Raw genomic sequence first — 20,146 nt, forward strand, 5'->3', positions numbered from 1 at the left:
ATCCCTTAAAAAAGGGATTCAGTCTTTCCACTCTCCCTATTCTAAAATTCCCCTTAAATCCCCTATCCATTTCTATTATTCACCCGAATTGCTTGCGTCTGTCCATTTGGGATTTTTGCAGGGATTCCCGTTCAAACGAGAGCATTTTAAATTGGGAATATATCAAAGGCTCAAGCGCCAACATATTCAGCCCATCGATGCTGCTCGAAAAGTACAAACTCTGCAATTTCAGGCTGCTCGCACATTAAAGTTGCATTTATTTCCGGGGAATAAGGGGCCATACAAAGTCAGGGGTCCACATAAAAGAGGGGCGCAGGGAGGCTGCCTAATGCGGCAATTGTTAAACCGAATGCAAATAGACGTTGCAGTTGGCATTCTCCAAGGAACTCGGGCCGCGTGCCAGGCATAAATCACTCCAATGACTACCGTTGCTCCGTCTCTCCATCCCCCTGCCACTTCTTTTCATCCGCTGCCTGGTTCGTTTCCGTTTCCGGTTCCGCTTCCTCCGGGGCGTCCAGCCTCAGCTCAGTCTCCATCTCCAGCTGCAAATCCAAGCCGTACTCCTCCCTGTCGACGGTTAGTTTGGTAACGTTTTCGAGGGTTTTTATGGTTTGCATATACAGCTTCTTCGCCAACTCCTTGTCTTGGCCCGTCACCGAACTTTCCGCAATTTCGCAATCACTGCAACGGACAAAAAAAGGGCTGTTTTGAGGGGGCTGTGCTGCAGAAAGAGGCCAACAAAGTGCTGCTAATGCGGCCAACAGAAACCGGAGTGCAGTGGAGTGGAGTGGCCATGGCAACTACTCACTTGAAGTACTCGCCGGTGACTTCCTTCAGCTGGGGATCGGTGGCCAAGCGGATGGCGCACTGGGCGCCCTCGTAGGCGTTCTTCATGAACAGCCACATCCACGGGTAGGTGACCGCCTTCACGCAGAGGGACGACATCAGCGGCGAGCTGCAAAGTTAACGAATTATGGTAATTATTTAAATGGGGAACAAGGAGCCATTACATGTTGAAGCTAAAAAGGGTCCATTGAGTTGGCTTCCTTTAAATTGCTTTTTGAAATTTATGGAAAACTTTTTTATTTAAATAATATAAATACTTTTCATATATGCACATCAATTGCAAGCAGTCTCTTTACAAACTATAAATTAGTTTTTGTACTTATAGCTTGTGATTTAAGATTTTGTAGATGTACTCACAACTGAGCTAAACTAAGATAAGAGAACTTTATCCTGGTAGTTGAAGGATGAAAGGAAAAACTACATTTCAATTTATTTATATTGTTTTCACCACAACGTTTTCCGAGTGCTTCTAATGCTTGTTTAGCCAATAAAATAAGTTTTGATTAAGAAACATAAAAGTGGCTTAAAACTCCCAAGGTATGCACAAACTTTGAAATAAAGTTCTTCCTTAGCTTGTTTATTATTCAACCCATATTTTGCATTCAATTAAATCGTTAAATCGCAGTTTAGTTTTTATAAAGTTTTGACTAAATCATTTCTTTTGGGTGCATTGTTTCAATGGCATTTTTAATTGGGCGATAAAGGGCGCCCGTACCGCCAGATGTCCTCCATTCAATTCAGCAGCTCATCCGTTGATCTCCAACTCTCGGCCATCTCCGCAGCTGGGACTGGGCCAATTCCAGCGTCTGAGTCCAACGAGTTGTGCGAAATGGCCCCCCGACCAGCTCCCTGCACTTCTTTTGACCCCTCTTCTTACTTTTTACACTGAGAGAAATGTTCAATGGGCGCGGAAAGTACTTTTGTTGCTTTTAAACACGTATCTTATCATATCATTTAACTCCTTTAGAACTGAATTTATAAATCATTTAAATATTTAGCATATTTTAAATCTACCTAATTGTTTTTCTCTGAGTGCTTGTGATGCTGCCTTTCAGGAAGGATTACGAACTTGCGCACAATTTGCTTAGCTGTCGTTGTTAATGCTTTTCGCCCTCGTTTGGCGCTTTCCTTTTGTTTTTCCAGGCGGGCAACGAACGATGAACGGTAAGCAAGTTCACCGACACTTGAACACGATAAAACGATAAATAAATAATTAATGCGTTTAACTTTTCCATTTACGCTTTTTCCGTGACTTGAGCATTAACTGCTTTTCATTTTCATTCACTTCATAGTACGCACAGATAGAAGCCACGCATACAAGCGATGCCACGTGTGCTCAGCGATTGGTACTGTCTATATAGTTGGTTCTTTCTAGGTATATCATCAGATACCATTTGTGTGCACTAAGTGTCTTATATGCAATATAATCATATGATTTTATTTTTTTAGAATCCGTTATTATTACTGGATTTATTCCAAAAGAGGTTCATGTTGAGTTAAGCAATGATATGAAGCTAAATGGTTTTTATAAATATACCCTATAATGAAATGAGGTACATCTAGTAACTATTCATATTTAATGGCTTTCCTGCACCTCGTCTAGGTATATAAATGATTGCCTTTCGCATCACTATGTATGAATTGGGCTGACCTGGCCCTAGATCCTTCCTCTGACCCGCTGGAACCTCACACACTGCCACAAAAGTTAAATCCCCTTGTCCTGGGTCGAGGCTGGTGTTGATTCCATTCATCGTTTTACGCCAGCGTTTTCATAGATACGAGTATCTGTCCTTGCTCCCTCCGCCATTAACCCCCCTTCTCGCTCGCCAACTGGTTGCATTTTTAAAGTGCATAGAAAGCTGCAGGGGCTGCAGATGGTTTGTTGGGAAAAAATGGGAAAAGAGTGCAAAGCAAAATAAATGTGTGTGGCTGGGTCGTGGCTTAGACTAGGGGGTTACTCTCTGGATGCATTGATTAATGGCTGTTTACACAGAAGAGTCAGGAAATATTGGGGGCTTAGAAGGGAGTATATAAATTTTCCGGTTGAATTTGGGAAAATTGGGAAAATAATTTGTTTGGGAGCCACGTTCACATTTAATTATATGTAAAATATTACATTTCTAGCTTGGCTTAGATGAGCATTTTACAAAACTTTATATGTTACCTAAGTTTTGGTTTGCTCTTCTCAATTAGCCAAGCTGTTTTCATGTCTAGAATATTGCGTATACGCCACCGACATGCCTGATATGCTCACACCGTTTTGGCCGTCGCATTGGGTGGGATTGAAAAATTTCAGCCTGACTCGCTAAGCTGCAGCGGTGCAAAGTTCATTTTAACCCCGACCTGCACCACCTGCTATTACCGACCGGGAAAATCTCTTAGCTGTACGTGTGAGTGCGCCAGCCAAAGGAAAAGCGCAGCAAAATGGCTTGAAAGAGAGAAAAGGGCATGGCTTTTCCGAGTATTTTACTTTAATGCCACAATAGATGGGCCACGAGCCGAAATTGAATCCACTCTAGGGCGAAACTAACAGCGTATACGCTATGTTAATTGTTTTTATTGGACGGCGATTTAAGCAGACTAAGGCTAAGCAGGCTAAGTCGCTTCCTGGCGATTATGCAGCAGCAGATAGGTTGCTTTAAAATGGTTCTCAGTTATATAGGATACCATTTCATTAGGTTCATTTCAGAAGAGAAAGGCAAAAAGACAGTAAATATCTTTAAATGTATAATCTGGCTGTAGCAACCAATCTGCTGTGTAAGTGTCCAACTGTCAAGTGGATAAAGGCCGCAAAAAATCAGCAGATACGCAACCATAAACTGACCTTCCTGCCAAGATGATGCAGTATACTGGAATTCCGATGATAAGCGTTCGGCCACAATCTCGAAAGCCCAGCAGGTATCGCTTTTTTCATCCATGGCAGCTGCAAGAAATGAAGAAAGATGCCTCAAGGGTGTCAGGATGTGGGCGTGGCCAGGATGGCCCGGGTGGCCAGGATTGCAAGGGTGGGAATTGCAGTGCACGGGTGAGCCTGACAGCTGCTTCAGCACTTTTCCAGTTGCCAACGAAAGTCAGAGTTATCTCCGATATGAATAGTGTGTGCTACACACATATACATACATAGTATGCCAGCAAGGAAGCGTGGGAGCTGACGTGGGGGCGTGGCAGTTCTGTATGGGTACAACAAAAGTTCAATTTGGCGCTGCAAAGTCTGTAAAAAGAAAATCAACTTGCAAAGGCAAAACATGTAACAGAATGCAACAGCACGAAAAGCACAACAGGAAGATATCCGCTGGACAGGAAGCCAATGCATGTAAGCTTCGTGCACCGGAAGAAATGGATTCGAACTGAACACTGCAATGGAAATATTTATGATGCCAACGCAAATATTTTAATATTATGCGGAAATCGTTGAATAAAGTGTAAGCATAGTAGAAAAGTGTAAGAAAAAATAAAAACAAATCTGGTAAGTAAAAACTGATAGTACGCTAGAGTTGAGTTTGTCGGCTATCAGATATCTGTTAGTTTGGCAGTACAAATCGACGGTTGATTACACAACAATATTCTATTTAGGAATTTACATCTTAAGGGTTGAGGCACCAGACAGATTTCAGTCTTTTACATTTTGGTTAGGAATGACAAGATAAAGATTTAAAAATTAAAATAGGATAAAGTTATGTATTAAATACGGTTCTAAGATTTAGAATTACAATTACTATTATTTTTATCATCTGTAAGGTCTAAAACCATAGAAAAAAGGCAAGTGCTGCCCACATGCCCATGAAGCAATCCAGTTCCAGTTCCAGTACCCATACATCCCAACATCCCAACATCGGAGTCCGTGGAGAAACCCGGCTCACATTCACCTACATGTACAGCCACTTGATGTCGCTTCCGCTGTTCATTTGCAGTTTTATTGCCGCTGCCCGCAGCAGTTGGCCAAGTTTTGGGGTAAGTGGGGGTCTTCCTTGGCCACTAGAGGTGAGCATGTGTTAGTCTCGTTTAATTTGTTTCGACTTGGCCCTGTTTGTTTTGCCCTCACAGTACAACAAAATTGAGGCATTTGTGTTGAAAGTGAAAGTGCACGCTATCACTATAATCTGTTGTAAATGGTTTCTAAATGGTCTCGTTACTAGACATTTATTTTACAAATATTTCTATAATTGTCCGATGATAAGAATTGATTTGTATGCGTACATCAAGTCCCAATGTTATACATGATTATTTTTAGAAGCATACCCATCTACCCATCTCTAAGGTGTAAATTGTGTCTCGTTGGCTTGGTTGTACGCTCGCCAAGGCATTTGATTTCCTTGCCTCGCTTTTTGCCCATTTCAGGGCTCTTTTAGCTGGCGCATTGTTATCGCATTTTGCAAATTGTAATGACGCATGTTAGCAATGTTTCTGCTTCGCCAGGAGAATGGAATATGAGAAAGTTAGGGAATGGGAATAGAAATGGAAATGGAAACGGAGCGGGGTAGTTAAACTTGTACATATGCAGACAGTACAATTTGTGTCTATGATGGATTATGCTTTCCTGGCTTCTGACAGCCCAACTCCAGCTCCTTTCGGGGGAATGAGGATGAGAACTGTATCTAAACCTTAGCCTCTTTTACATCATTTATTGCCATTGAATTGTGTAATTTGTTGTACGTGCTGGTCGTGTTAACAATGTGCAATTGTGTGCGTGTGTGTCTCTGTGTGTGCTACACACACTTGAGCACCTGTTCCATTGTGCTCCCGTCTGAGTGGGTCCTGGCCATCTATTGTCCTCGGCTTGGGCTTTGGGCTTGGGGTTGGTCTTGGGGCTCCACTGGGGGGCATGTGCTTCCCCCAAAATCCCCATTTACATGTGTATGTCGCATGTGCGAACAGGCTTTATGAACAGGCTCATATAATTCACAAATTCAATGGCCATCGAGCGATGTTTAATCTGTTGGCCTTATCCGAAACGTCTAAATCATCTTTCGTTTCGTTTGGGTAATGTGACTTAAAATTTTAGAGAGCCTCATAAAAGTATATTTAATGGGTCATTAAACCTAATTTCCTTAGCACTTTAAAGTCGGTTTAAGGAGCCACAAAAAGTACTTGAAAAGTGAGATTTAAATTACATTTCAAGTTGAATAAAAATAAAATATGTTTTGGTTTTCAAATCGTTTTTTTTTTTATAATGCTTAAGGAAACATTTCATATTACATGTACATTTTGCAAACTTTTCCTTTCCAAGTGGACTTCAAATGTTGAACTCAGTTTAAACCAAATTGAAAGAATCCTTTTCTTCCCTTACAAAACTTTTTAGGCTATTAATATAGGTTGTAATCAAAATCGTTAGAATAGGTTGACGCGCACGAATAAATAAATCAGTGAACTCTTCATTCCTAAAAAATTATCCACCCTGGACAATCTGAATAGATGATTTCCTAAGAAATCGGGGTCACAATATGCCCTCTTTACCAGCACATTGCAAATTCTAATTTATAACTGCCAGAAAAAAGGAAAGCAGCGAAACAACAAGGGCAACTTTTGTGCCAGCTTAAGAAGCATCAATAAATTTCGCATTAATTCTGGTCCATCATTAGGAGACTGGACCCCGGATCCCGGATCCCGTATCCCGGCCATGTTCATGTTCATGACCGTCAGTTAGTTCACAGTGTGCCACCAACTTAATGCTGGCCATCAGAGATGCCTCATTCTAGAGGGGTAGTACTCAAGGTAGCGAATACCGAAAAATGTTTAGGCAATTTGAAATGAAGAGCTAAGTATTAGATGTTTTCTTTTGAAAAGATTGCAAATAATAATTTTGTAAAATAAAACTAAGCTTTATAAATTCGCAAAGCAGAGTTCTAAAGTCACGGGACTTTTTCTTCTGGGACAATCCCCAGAGGAAAACATATTTCCTGGAAAAAGACAAGCTGCCAACACAAGTGGCAGTATCAGCAGCGTCAACAGAGGCAGAGGCATCTGTCACCGGGCTGTGTGACTGTGGGTCTGGGTCATAACTCAAAAGGACGACGTGGCGGGGTCAGCAGGCGAAAGTTGGCACAAACGGAGCCTGGCCAGAAGTGAGAGCCGAGCTTGACCCGCCGCCATTTCAATTGCGGCCGACCCGCAATTCTCTGACTTGGCCGCTTTTAATTACCGCATTTCACTTCTGGCCAGCACAGCAGCCCGCTGGAGGAGCTGCTCCTGCCATCCTCACATACATATCTTTTTGGCAACTGCCACTCGATGGCAGCTCATCTGCATTTGATGATGAAAAGTGGGCGTGGCAGGTTGAAAGTTCATTGCAGCTGTTGTCGTTTGTGTATGGCCGGAATGTTGTTGCTCCTCGCACAGTTACAAAAATATATCTAAGAATAGCTGACCTTGTCATGATGATGGTGATTGCAGTGATCACATAAGCTAAGAAATGTATATAATTTAATTATAAGCCTCAACGCAAGTTTAAGTTATTTAATTAGAAAGTAGTTATCATATATGATAATGTGCTATTAAGCAGATCTAGTAACTTGTTTATAACTTAAATGAGTGTAAGCCTAGTGATAGCCCGCCTGGCCTACTGAGCAAAGGAGATTCGGTGAGCTTAATTTAGTTAGGAAATCAATGGAACGACGGTTTCTCTCAGTGTCCTGCTGATGTGGCACTTGATGTCTGTTGTTGCTGGCATTTTGTCCTTCCGCAATTTGCAACTGTTTGTCGTGTTTGCACGTCCTTTTCTGTGTACTGTGCAAATGTGCTGCTCTGGTTTTGCTTTTTTGTGCGCCAAGTCGCATCTAATTTGCATGCCTTAAAATCGGATTTAGAAGCAATGTGGGGAGCCATCGCCATCGCCATCACATTGGCAAATTGTTAAGCCTGATTATGGTTTGGCCAAGTGTTGGCAACTAATTGTGTATCGTGTAGCACGAAAATCGATGGCAACCAGAAATGGACAGAAGTGGAAGTGAGGCCGTGATTTGAATTTAAATTCCCAGTTCATTACTAGCCTTTTTAGAAATTCTAATATCCATTATCAAAGCAATTACCTTGTAATTGAATCTATTCTGTAGTTCTAGTTTCTCGTTATGTTTTCCCAAATTTGATGCTACCCTTTTCCCCCTGCAATTCGATTCCCCAAGTCTCTGGTTGCTTTTAGGCCGGATTTTGGTATTTGACCAACTCATTTCGTATTTCCAAATGATTTTGGCCTTCGGTTGAAATGTTACCTTGATGCTGTTGCCAAAAAAGGTGGTTTCCATTTCCAGCCCCGCCCGAATGACTTGCAAACTTTTCGATTGCATCAAAACGAGTCGCCACCTCGTCCCACAGATGCAGATACAAAGTCACAGGAAACCGGAAAGAGAGAGAGAGATGGAAGGTGACAGAGAGAAATAGATAGGGAGAGAGAGACAAACTATAGCTGCTTAATGAAAGTGCAAAAGTTGTCTTCGGCGCGGCCACGAAATGAGCTTAAAATTTAGTTAGAGTTTCAGCAGCATTCTGCGTTCTGCACTTTGCCCCAGTTTCGTTTGAATTTCAATTTGGGTTGCGGGTTTCCCAGCTTGGTTTGGTTTGGCTTCTGGGGCTTCCAGATCCAGATCTTGGGCACTTACTTGCGAAAATGGCGAGTTCCACGGACGAGTCCTGGTGTGCAGCAGTTGACCGTGACCGAGGTACCTGTGGGGAAATTAGCGGACCTTGGTTACTTGTTTCTCGGAATCAAGATTGCGCAGTGATTGCATCAATAAATCAGAGTGTAAGCTATGCAAATATTTGGAGCTGCACTGCGAGAAAAACAGATTTGTTTGTGGCCTACCTATAGCGGTTTAAAAGCGGAAAATGTACGTTAAGTTATAAGTTGGGCTTACTTATACTATTTTACCTTGATAATTTAAAACAATAAAAGAAAATATGACAAATCGTTATAAAAATTGTTTCAAACTCTCTTCTGGGATTTAGAAATGAAGAAGGAACGATGTGAAATTATATTTTATTTATGTTATTTAAATATACTTGAATCTATCTGATGGAAGTAATAAGCTATAATAATTCAAACGAACATTAATTTAAAATAATTTAGGCCAAAGTTCAAGTGCTGTAAAATAGAAACTCATTAATTAAATTTTCCCCGCCTAATGGCCACAAACTGAGCAATTGAGATAGCCCAAAATGGCAGCTCCTCCGAGTGCACTTCCGCAGTTCTCTCGGGGAAAAGGTCCCGAACTTGGGCACTCACCTTTCAGTTCCCTGGCCATCCAACGGGTGGCGAGGAGCACGCAGAGCTTGGAGTGGGCGAAGGCTTCGCGGGCGTGGAACTTCACCGACCAGGTGCCGACATTCAGCGGATCGTCGAAATCGATTTTGGCGCCCTGGTGGGCGTGGGCGGAAACGAAGAGGATGCGGCCCTGCTCCGAGCGTTGCAGGTGTGGCAGGAGCAGGTTGGTCAGCAGGAAGGGGGCCAGGTAGTTCACCTGGCTGTGTCGTTCGAAGCCATCCTCCGTGGGCACCTGGGTGTTGGCGAAGACCACTCCGGCATTGTGGACCAGCACATCGATCCGCTCGAATTCCGCCATCAGCTGGCCGGCAAAGTGATGGACACTGCGTAGCGAACAGAGGTCCAAGTAGCGGGCCTCTACGAAGTACCTGTCCGCCGGATTGTCATCCTCGTCCGGGGAGTTCAGGGGGGTGCGGCAGCCCAGCTCACGTTTGATTATGCCCGCCGCCCGCTCCCCAGCCTCCAGATTGCGGCAGGCGAGGATGATCCGGCCACCTCGGCCGGCCAGAGCTTGGGCTATTTCGAAGCCAATGCCGCTGTTGCCGCCGGTGACCACCACGATTTGCTCCTTGATTTGATTATCGTTCGGACAGCGCTGGCCGCTCATTAAGGTCCTGGCATGCGGGTAAAGGATACAGATTAGATGGAGGGTGGCGGATGGCAAAAGGGGCGGAATGGGGATCAGTGGGTGTGGCTTGTGGTTCATGGGTAGCTTAATGATGTCCTGCGTCCGTGTCGCGTGTGTGCACTTAGCTAAATATTACCACCAAAAAGGTTTTTTATATAACACCTCTAGTACAGATTGTAAGAAGTCAAGCTTAAAGAAAGTGAAACTTGTTAGATTATCGATCTTATTTATTGTAAGTTTCAAATTGATATATTAAACCTTTTTAAGCCTATCAAGTTTTCCAAGTGTCTGGTAGTGGCAGTCTATTTATGAAGGGTTGGAACAGGCATATAGTCGTAATTTTGGCTTATTGACAGGCGTTAATGGAATCAGCATGGCTATTTGCATAAGTCCGCCTGAGGGCTTTTGACGATATGACTAACTCTGGCCGCTCATTTTCAACTGCATTAATTTCGGTACGTATGTGTAAACCATAATTGACAATTTATTTAATTTCCAGCCTAGGGAAACCAACGAATTTGCGCAGCATAAAGCCTACTAACCTACATGCAGAGTGGGTATTAAACTCTACACAGGTATAAAAAGCACTATTTAGTATTTATTCGTCCTGAAGTCAATTAATTCGCATGGCTGAGTTCTAATTCATTTCCCCATTCGTTTGATTGCTTTATTTGTTCGTTAGTCCTGTTGTCTACAAATGTTATTTGATATAATGCATATTTGAAACAAAATGACAATTACTCCATTACCATTTTAAAAGAACCAACTATTTCCTCTTGTAATGTGTCGCTTATTTTGGGACTAGAAAATGTTCACTTAAGAAGATAGTTTTTTGATAATAATTGGCTTAATTTAAAAGTCCACATCCCCCGCAATCGAAGGCACTTTAAGTTCAGCTTTTTGCAGTCAGTTACTTCCTCCATAATCTTCACCGCATTCCATTTGCTCCACTTCATTTGGCGGAGACTTATTTTGGCACTTACAGCTAAGTTTGCCGTGCCATCCTTCATTTTGGAATTCATTTGGCATTTCATTTACTCTGAGCCAAACTTTCGCAAATCCACTTTGTAAATTTCTTAAGGTGGTGCAGCGGGAGGTGAGACTCTCTGGCAAGGGGAGTGCCATATTGCAGTCACTTCCATTTCCGCTTCCGCTTTCAGCTTAAACTAACACCTGCAACTGCGAGGCGACAGATAGTGACGGGTCACAAAAACCGCGATGCTCGCGGAGCAGGAATAACAAAAACCAGTAGCTAAATTAGTGCTTGAACTAAAAGATACCCTGTACAAAGCAATAGAATGCATTTTTAGGTTCTCTAATAAAAGAGTTTCCAGTAAAACTATGTTAGATATGTATTAATCGACGTATGAACATGAAATTATTGAGAAAACTGGACTGGATTGTTTACCCCTAACATAACTAAATATATAAATTTTTTCAAAAATATCCCAATTACCTATTTAATGCATGGATTTCAGTAGGCAACGAGTGGTTCGCTTTGAATAAAGTCCACCCTCTTAACCCTCGAGTACCGGAGGGTGTAAAAAACAAAAATGGAAATAATCTTCAGATATTACATATTATCCGGGTTATCTCTGGACCACTGCTCAGCCACTTCCTCTCGAGTTCTCCACCATCTCTGTACGAAATCCACTTAAAAACTTTTTCGCGAATGTCGACAGAGGGGGAGTTTTTACTGGGCTGCTGCGACATTTATTAACGTGTGTCCGAGGCGAAAGTTTTTATATTTTTTATTTTTTTTTTTTAAAATGGGGACTTTTGGGGCTGGGTAGGGTGGTGAATGTGGCCGGGTGAATACAAAAATATATCACAGTTTCCGTTGACTCATCGCACTCACCGCACCGTAATCACAATGCCCACCGTGAGGGCCGCTATCGTGGGCCACCAAGTGGCGAAGGGATCCGCCTCCTCGAACATGGTTAGCAGTCGCTCCATCCTTGAGTGGATGCTTTGGATGCTTCTGGGTGCTCTGGGTGCTGCTGGGTGCTGCTGGGTGCTCGGGTATGCTGCCTCACTTTCTTCCCCTGCAATTGATGAATGAATCTGTGACTGTGACTGGGTCTGCACGGCACAATTGTTGAACGCGAACTGAGCGGCATCCGTAGTAATAAATATGAATTCTCTTCGCGTGGTCACCCGCTGGTTGCAGCATAAATGAATGTATAACACACGTGTGACTACAGTGGTCAATCCCTAATTAGGACTGGATCGAGCATGGATTTAAGGTAGCTTATGTTAAAGTTGGAAGATTATGCTTTGATTGTTCTTATGGTATACTCTGTGTTCTAGATTTTATTCCCCACATCACAAATAGATCATGTTGATTTTCCACGATTTTTTTAAGATTTAATACAGTTTGGCTATAGTAAAAAGTAAAAGAACAGTAAAAAGAGCAAAAAAGCTGAAATTGGGATTGCTTACTTAAATCGGACAGCCCCTAGAATCCGACTAAGAAAAGTTCTAAGTACTTACCCTAATCGAGAGATGCCGGTTTAGGTACAAGAAAATATACATTTTGTTACTCATATAATTTTCAAGAATAAGATAATTACTTATGGTTTCTAGACAATTCTAAGTGTTTACCCTATCGAGAGATGCCTGTTTAAGTGCGGGCTTTAAGTGGACTCGCTCACATCTGAGCGCAGATTTGCAGAGCCGGCGAAGAAGATGTCGTTGACAATTGAATTTAAATGACAACTCCACCCCGCTCCACATCGCCGCCTATTTTTCGACCCCTCAAACGTCACCGGCATATTTTCAATTTACTTAAATGCTTGTTGCGCGGCATACGAAATGAGTTAGAAAGAGAGGGGCAACTTGCCCCTAGCTCCCAACTTTCGCGCCCCTCGTTTGATTTTTCCGAGTTTTCCACCTGTCGTGGCTGTGAAGGTTAGGTGCGAATTTGCACAAGCCGCAATACAAGAACGTGAGAGGGTCGGAAAATGCTGCTCGCTATTTACACACGTTTTCCATTTTTTAATTTGTGTTTTACTCCGCTTTTCATCCAATTTTTTCCCTTATTTTTTGCGGCTACGCATTCAGTTTTGTATATTTTTGCATATTTTTGTATGTGGCAACGCAGACTAATGTGATTCAATTAATCTTTTCGCGTTTTTACCTCGAAGATTTGTTTTACTTTATTCGGAAGTGTACTAAATATGCCAGACTGAGTAACCATAAATTTTAATAATTCTTGAACAGCTGTTGTCTGGGATAAAAACAGGAGAAAAGTGGTTTGGGATATAGTGGAACATATTTAATTGTTTAAAGTAATAAATACCTGTGCAGTAATATTTAAGATAAATTATTGAAATATGATTATTTGATGGTTATGTAGGCAAATCAAAATGTAAATAGATCTTTTCAATTGGCTAAGCACTTAGATTTGTCAATTATGGTTTTGATGGTTTTTAAACTCACTAACTCGAAATGCGTTCTTCTTTATTTGTATTTACTTAAGTTCAAAAAATACAAACGCATAGAACTGAACACCCTTATTTACCTTGTCCATTGGCGCACACACTGTCCAAATTTATTATCCGGCAAGAACTCAGCGGAGAGCCATCATCACTTGTTCCCGGAAAATGCTGGAAAATGCCATTCATTCGCTTACGGTCCATTTTACTGCAACTTCCCAACCTCTGAAACTTCAATTCAATTACGCCGCATCCATAAAACATGCCAGTGACAAAATATATATTTTTCGAGTAATGTAGTCAAATGTAGTTTTCACAGCCCCTATGGGAGCCGTGTACTATGGAAAGTGCACTCCATGCACTTTACGCCTCCAGTTCGCAGTGTGTTGTTTCCATTTCCGGTTGAACAATTGATTGAACAGCATCCCGATATATGGGGGTTCCCCACATACCCCGCACTCCCTGCATACCCCACTGGTGCCCATTTGTGAAATAAATGAAATTGCACACTCAAATGGATCTTTGTACGTGTATTAATACTTTTGTTATATTTTCGCATTCGTTTATTGAACGTTCGTCAATTTACATACTCTGTGTCTAATGTAGCCTATGTTTTGCCGAACTGCATATGGATTTCAACTTTAGTATGCGTTGCATTTCGTGTTTCTTGTGTTTCAATTCGATTCGATTGTGGTTCATTGTTAGATCATGTTACGTGTAGTTTAAGTCGATTTTCTAGTTGGTTTTCGCTCGAAAGAGTTGTTTCATTAGTTGTAATGCTTAGTGGTAAGTTGTTTCAGATATTATGATTCTTGCATTAATGTGCGTGTTCATATATACGTGTGTGTGGTATTTTTCTGTGTGTTAGTGTGGTTGCGTGATAGATAGATAGATAGATAGATAGATAATGTATCTGCTTATTTTGTTTGACTTGCGTGGAACTTTTTCTCATTTCATCTGCAAAATATAAAAGTTTTCATAAGCCAAAGTGCATAAGTTTAATGTCTCTCTATGTCTTTGTGTGAATCGGTATACGAATAGACAGTGCGCTTTATAACTGCAAGTCGAATTAAATTACTCAAGTATACAAAACTTGGGAAAATCAATCCAAATTATATATTTATTTCATTCAAAAAATTTAGCCGAAAAGAAGTATATCTTTAAATGATATTACAAAATGTGTGTCTTTATTTCAACAAGAAAAACAAATTTAAGATAAATCAATTGTACCTGAAATTAACTATTTTTGAAAGATATTGTAGTTTTAAAACTCACTGCATGTGTTGTTATCCTAATCTAATCGTTCAGTTATTTTAAGATAGCTCAAGCATCTTGTTGATGTGATTAATACCTTTATATACACATGAAGTCGAATTCAGCTTGATAACAAAGAATCGATCAACAGAAATGTATTAACAATTTAAACATTTTATTTATTGTTCGCTAAGAATTATCAATCATAGTTTTTTATTCTTTCATTAATCATTATCTTTGTTGTTTGTCCATTTAAAATTAGTATCACTAATAAGCTTTTGTTTTAATGTGTATATTCTCTATGCAGCAAGAGGTGATAAATAGTCCTCACCTTTTTAACACCTCCCCAATGTCTATATTTTCGATCTACTTTAGTTCAGTTTGTGTGTGTTTTTCGTTTAATTGTGTAGTTTGTGGCTTGACTTGTTACTAAAGTTAAAGTTTTACTTTTGCTTGGTCGTCAATTTTAAATATATATTATTATATTCATAGGCATAGAATTTGCAGTATCTATGATAGGTATACTATGTAATCGTTTATACGCGCCACCAATCCCAAGTATCTGTGCAATGCTGCAACTCCCAGTTCCTATACAGTTTGAAAAATGTCCACGAATTCTTGAGGATGTGTATGTATAAATGATTTACAAGCTAGAAATTGTAAATTTATGCTACGTAAAGTTGAAAAGGACAATAAAAATAATCTCTGGAATATTTACAGCGGTTTCCTAATGTGGGCGGGGCGGGGGGAGTGGTTCTTATGCTATTCTGATATTCGGGTATTTGGGTATTCGGGTGGATATGTGGAAACTACCGGGGAGCTATCATTATTGCCATCATGGCCTCGACATATGCATACTAAACTGGAAAAATGTTTTGCGATATTTGCGTGTATGAATAAATTCCGATTTCGCCACACTTCGTTCGCTTGGAATTTCGTGTGTTTTATTCCCGTTGATGTTCAACTCTATTTGATGTTGTAAGCTTTTTGTTCAAGCTTGTCCGCAGAAATTGTTATTAATAATTTATCGATACAACAATTTGTGATATTTTTAGAGTCGTTGCGTGCCTTTCAATTTATTTATTTATGCGTTTTTAGTATTCAGTGTTCAGCGTTCAGAGTTCGAGGTTCGGGGTTGGGCCATCAATTCGAAACTAACTCGTGTATAGTTAATCCAATCGGGCAATGTGCGGATTTGGTTATATATTATGTACAAATTGTTCTAATGTCCAGACTCGCTGATTTGAGCCGCAGACTTCTCTGTGTGGTTGCTTTGGATTTCCAATTCGGGGCTGCTGGTCGTGATGCATTCACAAGGCCGATATGAGGGTCATAAAATCTGCAAATAGCGAAGCGAACAAATATGAAAATTAGATTAGCGGTCGTGATGGCTGCGGCTAAGCAAATACACATATAAATCCTTCCATATTTCCATCAATAACGTCCGATTGATTCGGCTATAAGCCATAAGTGAGCTTATGTGTTCAATGAATACCGTAGTGAATGGAAATATTCAATTTGTGGTCGCAACTCAGGCCACTTATTCATTTACTGCACTGGCGAATTTTAATATTGGGATAGCAATATGCAATAAGTAGTGCTTATTACACGTGAATCTGTAACAACAACGTAGTTTCTTGTGCAAACTAAGAGCGGATAATAAGCCAACACAATGTTTACGGAATCAGGAGCTAACATCACTTAATGGCCGTCATAAATTAGGTTCATGACTCAAATTAATGAACTTTTGCTGGCAATTAGCTCATATAAATTTATTACTTAATGCATTAGGGTAATTTCGGGTAATGCCAACAGGCCAACCATGAGCATATAGCACTGCTGTTGGGATCCGAAGCCCATTATTTGGTAACTGGCATTGTCAGGGTCGTTTCCTGTGGGTCTCAACACTTTCGGCCATGGCTCAGACTCATTTCGTGTAATGGACCATTCGGTTATTCGTTATTAACCCAAATGGGCATTCAACAAACCTAAAAACGCGCTGGAAAATATGGCAACACTTTGCTTTCGGCCAATATATGTGGCTGTGGCAACCAGAATCCAATCGATTTTAGGAGTCACAAACCGAAAGGTTTTCCTCAGGGGAATATCCGGTGAATGTTATGTCACTTTATGGCAAGTTCAGTGTGTTACAACCTAAGACTGGAAATAATATTGGGTTATATGTTGAGATTGTTGAGATAACATTGATGAAATACTTTTGACTTTTCCCAAGTTAAGAAAGCTCAGAAAACATTTTTTTCTTTTTCGTATCGATAGTGACCTTGCAATTTCCGTTCCACGCACACATTTTAATATGAAGGATGTAAAGGGCCATGAATTTTCAGAACCTGACAATTTTTTAATCAACACCCAGATGGCCAAAAGCAACAAATGGCGCGAAACGAAAACCCGGCTACAAAATGTCGTGGCACAAATAAAAAACAAATGCAAAATATTCCCTGGCAATTTTGGCACGTGCACGGCCCACACTGTGGTGCCGTGCTTATTGTAGCTGTTGTAGTTGTTATTGTTGTTGTTGTTGGCGATTGTGTGAGCCTTGATTAACGCAACAGGGGGAGAGGGGGTTGGGGGGTTGGGTTGGGTGGGAGGGAACCCGACTGGCAACATTGGCGGTGGGGATATTGTTGCTGTTTGCCAAATCTCTCGGCGCTGTCTCCCTAAATTTTAACTATGAATGTCCTGGGCCAGCAACAACAACAGAAATTATACACTGAATGGAAAATACTTTTAGGGCTAGGAAATTCGCAAATCAACAAAAAAAAATACATATTCGATATCTAAAATAAAATAAGAATATTTGTTTGATTTTATATATGTATGTCAAGTCTAGTAACAATTTAACAGATTTATCAATGAATTTACGGGAATAAATTCAAATTAAATATTACCATTTTATGTAAAGTTTATTATATAAACTCAGGAATTTATAGGTACATACATATATGTTACCTATGATTATTGGATTTTTTAGAACTTTAATTATTTTTTGATCTTAATCCAGCACACTGTAGTTCATTTGCAATTCAAAGTTCCTGGGATCTTCATTACCTATTCGAACAACACGATAGTTTTTCCAGGTGCATTTGCCTATTTGTGTGTGCGAGTTGTTTGTGTGCGAGTTGGCAGTAAAATTTGTTTACCAAAACCTTCTTAGCTTGGCTTAGTAGCCCCCGCACTGCCATTGTTTGTGTATTTGCATTTCGGCTACTCTTGCTGTCTTGTGCCCCCAAAAGCAGCCCCAAAACCACCCATTACACCCCCATTACGCCCCTTGGAAGCCCCTACCCCTTTACCTACGCCCCTGGGTGTGAAATTTCATGCATATATGTACATATCTATGAATGCGAGTGCGAGCGAGTGTGCTTGTATGTGTTGGTGAGAGAGTTTGAGCCTCGCCTTTGGCCTTTTTGCAGCTTTTGCTTTTTAGCCACTTTTGTTTGCCTTGCTGTTGTTGCCTTTGTTTGCCGCTCCTTGTTCCTTGTTCCCTGGCATTGGGCTTTCGGCTTTGGACAGCCCCGAGTCCTTTGACCAGGCTGTCAGCGAAAAAAAGGGAAAGGTATAGGATGGGATGCGATGGGATAAGATAGGCGGACCTGGGAGTATGGAAAACCGCGTCGCACTAAAACATCTCAGACAAGTGAAATTCCAATTGGTTCCCGCCACTTTTCTATTGTCGCGGGAAATGCAAAGTGCATTTGGCCAAGACATTGTAAGCGATTCAATGGGAACATAATCCTTTACAAATACAAAGAAGAATTTTTTAGGAGAGTAATATATTAATGAGAGAGTAGATAGTCGCAATAGCAACTGCTATTTTATTGCGTCTATTGCGAACTTTTAGGAAATTCATAATTATACGTTTTTTGCAAAATACTTTATAGTAATTTCTCCACGTGCTTGGCAATAACCAGAAAAGTAACTTTGAATCACGGTCATGGTAATCTTCTGTCGAGGTCAGCTGCTTCTTTCTGGTTTATGATATTGCCGGATTTTTATATTTCACGGCAGCCAAATAGAGGGATTTTTGGTAACGCGGAGACTGCAATATATACGAAACCTATATTCCGGGTGTCGGAATCTCGGACTCGGCCTTTTTTGGCCACTGGAACCGCAGCGTGGAACGTGTTATGCAAATCTGGCTTGGTTGTGAACGGCTGTCCGAGGTTTTGCCGACCTTTATTTGGCCTGCAATGGGATCTGCTGTTGACCATCTGCAGTGCCAACGGTGGCATCAAAAACAATTTAGCTGCTCCGCTCCGCTCGGCACTTTTTGCCACCGAAGCACTCTTTTTTCGCCTTTATTTGATTCACTCAAAGTTTTAATTTAAATTGCAAACAGTCCATTGTTTCGCGCTTATTGTTCTTTTCATGTTTGCCGTCGTCCCAGTTTTTAGCCACCTTTTTCCGCAATTAGCATTGCAATGTGGGTTGGCATGGGTTTTGCCTAGGTTGTCGCATTAAAAATGATATCCTAAGTAGATTGCTCAAATTGCTTACAATTATATTTAATAGGTCGTTCAAGTGGCCCCCATAAACGTAGAACGAGCAGCTCATTTAAAATCCAAGTTGGAAACCGAGGGATGTGTTCTTGAGGCACCCATTCCTTTGCGATTCGATGCTCAAAGGCAAAAGCAATTTATCAAAAATCGGTCAAGAGCACTCGGAAAACAGAAATAAGAAACGCGCGACCTTTGACCGTACAAGACACTGACGTGAACGGTGTGGTTTCCAATGGGAAATAATAGCAAGAGCACTTATCTTTTTAGTTTTAGTCCGGATTTCAATGCATTTACGTTCATAGGAGTAATATATTTTATATATTATAAAGATCAAAAATTTCCCAGAACACTCGAAATTATTATATATATTTCTAGCCATCCTTACAAAGATGGACTTGCGATTTTTCCAACTATAAAGGGGAAAAATTCGACATCTGATACCTCTCGATAAAAAAGGAAGGAGAAGTAGTAGGTCAGGCATACAGTATAATAAATGAAGCACATGTCCAATCACTTGTGCCATTTTGTTCGCCAATCAAAGTTTTCAGAGCGCTTGAAAAAGGAACTAAAACAAAAAGACTGAAAAGTTGATGAACTTTCTGCAGGCCAACTTATCGACAGTCTCCGGGCCACAAAACAATCAAAGCGAGCCCCGTTGCGAGAAAGGGGTGGGCGGGAAGGCGAGGGCGAGGGCGTGGCACACATCCTAGGGTAAACAATAAACTTCAATTATGAATATTTCAGCAACTGGGATGGCAAAGTGCAGGCGAAAGAGTTGAAACATACCTAAGGTGCGACAGCAGCAGGAAAAGGACAAACTTTGGAGGTAAAACTCACCGTGGGAAACTTGGCGAGAAGGTGAGGAAAGTTCAGGGGCATTGACTTTGATCTTGGTCCTCCGGTTTTGTTTGCCATTCCATTCGAAGGCAAATAATAGAGAACCAAATAAGCAGCCGCTCGCCGAGTCTGAAAGCAATTAAGGGGAATTTTCGCCTGTCTTAATGGCCAAAAGACGACGACGGAGCCCATCTAATTAATAATTAAATTAAATTTCCGTCCCAACCATAAAAGTATTAATTGCTGTCCACAAATCTGGCTTAGCCCAATCCCTCAAGTGGCCAATAACCCAACGATCCCGAGCTGCAAAGGACCGTCTGCTGCCATTCCGTCCAAAGTGTTGCCTTGTTGCTTCCGGTGGCGGGAGCAG

At 41.0% G+C, this 20,146-nt stretch overlaps 2 protein-coding genes across 6 annotated transcripts in view; both read right to left on the minus strand.

The window, feature by feature from the left end:
• Positions 1-237: 237 nt before the first annotated feature.
• LOC120451971 (retinol dehydrogenase 13) lies at positions 238-11,814 on the minus strand. The gene is made up of 5 exons (XM_039635997.1): positions 11,587-11,814; positions 9,062-9,714; positions 8,439-8,502; positions 809-955; positions 238-681 (listed from the first exon to the last, which is right to left on the minus strand). The coding sequence occupies exons 1-5, from the start codon at positions 11,682-11,684 to the stop codon at positions 423-425; spliced, it is 1,221 nt and encodes a 406-aa protein (XP_039491931.1). The 5' UTR covers positions 11,685-11,814; the 3' UTR covers positions 238-422.
• A 1,878-nt stretch (positions 11,815-13,692) lies between these two features.
• Positions 13,693-20,146, minus strand: part of LOC120452616 (patj homolog) — a 30,291-nt gene continuing 23,837 nt past the window's right edge. For all 5 annotated transcript variants that reach the window (XM_039636922.2, XM_039636918.2, XM_039636919.2 and 2 more), the window contains one exon: positions 13,693-15,758. The gene's annotated coding sequence lies outside the window, so the exon portion shown is untranslated. The remainder of the gene's footprint in view (positions 15,759-20,146) is intronic.

The sequence above is a fragment of the Drosophila santomea genome, chromosome 3R (genome assembly GCF_016746245.2).
Source record: "Drosophila santomea strain STO CAGO 1482 chromosome 3R, Prin_Dsan_1.1, whole genome shotgun sequence".
NCBI classification, from domain to species: domain Eukaryota; kingdom Metazoa; phylum Arthropoda; class Insecta; order Diptera; family Drosophilidae; genus Drosophila; species Drosophila santomea.

Bases quoted from the DNA above. Each gene is read 5' to 3' on its own strand.
- LOC120451971 (XM_039635997.1), bottom strand. From the start codon at position 11,684: ATGGAGCGACTGCTAACCATGTTCGAGGAGGCGGATCCCTTCGCCACT. The intron at 8,503-9,061 runs GTGAGTGCCCAA...ATTTCCCCACAG, and splicing joins GATGGCCAGGGAACTGAAAG to GTACCTCGGTCACGGTCAAC. The intron at 682-808 runs GTGAGTAGTTGC...TGTCCGTTGCAG, and splicing joins GTCACCGGCGAGTACTTCAA to TGATTGCGAAATTGCGGAAA.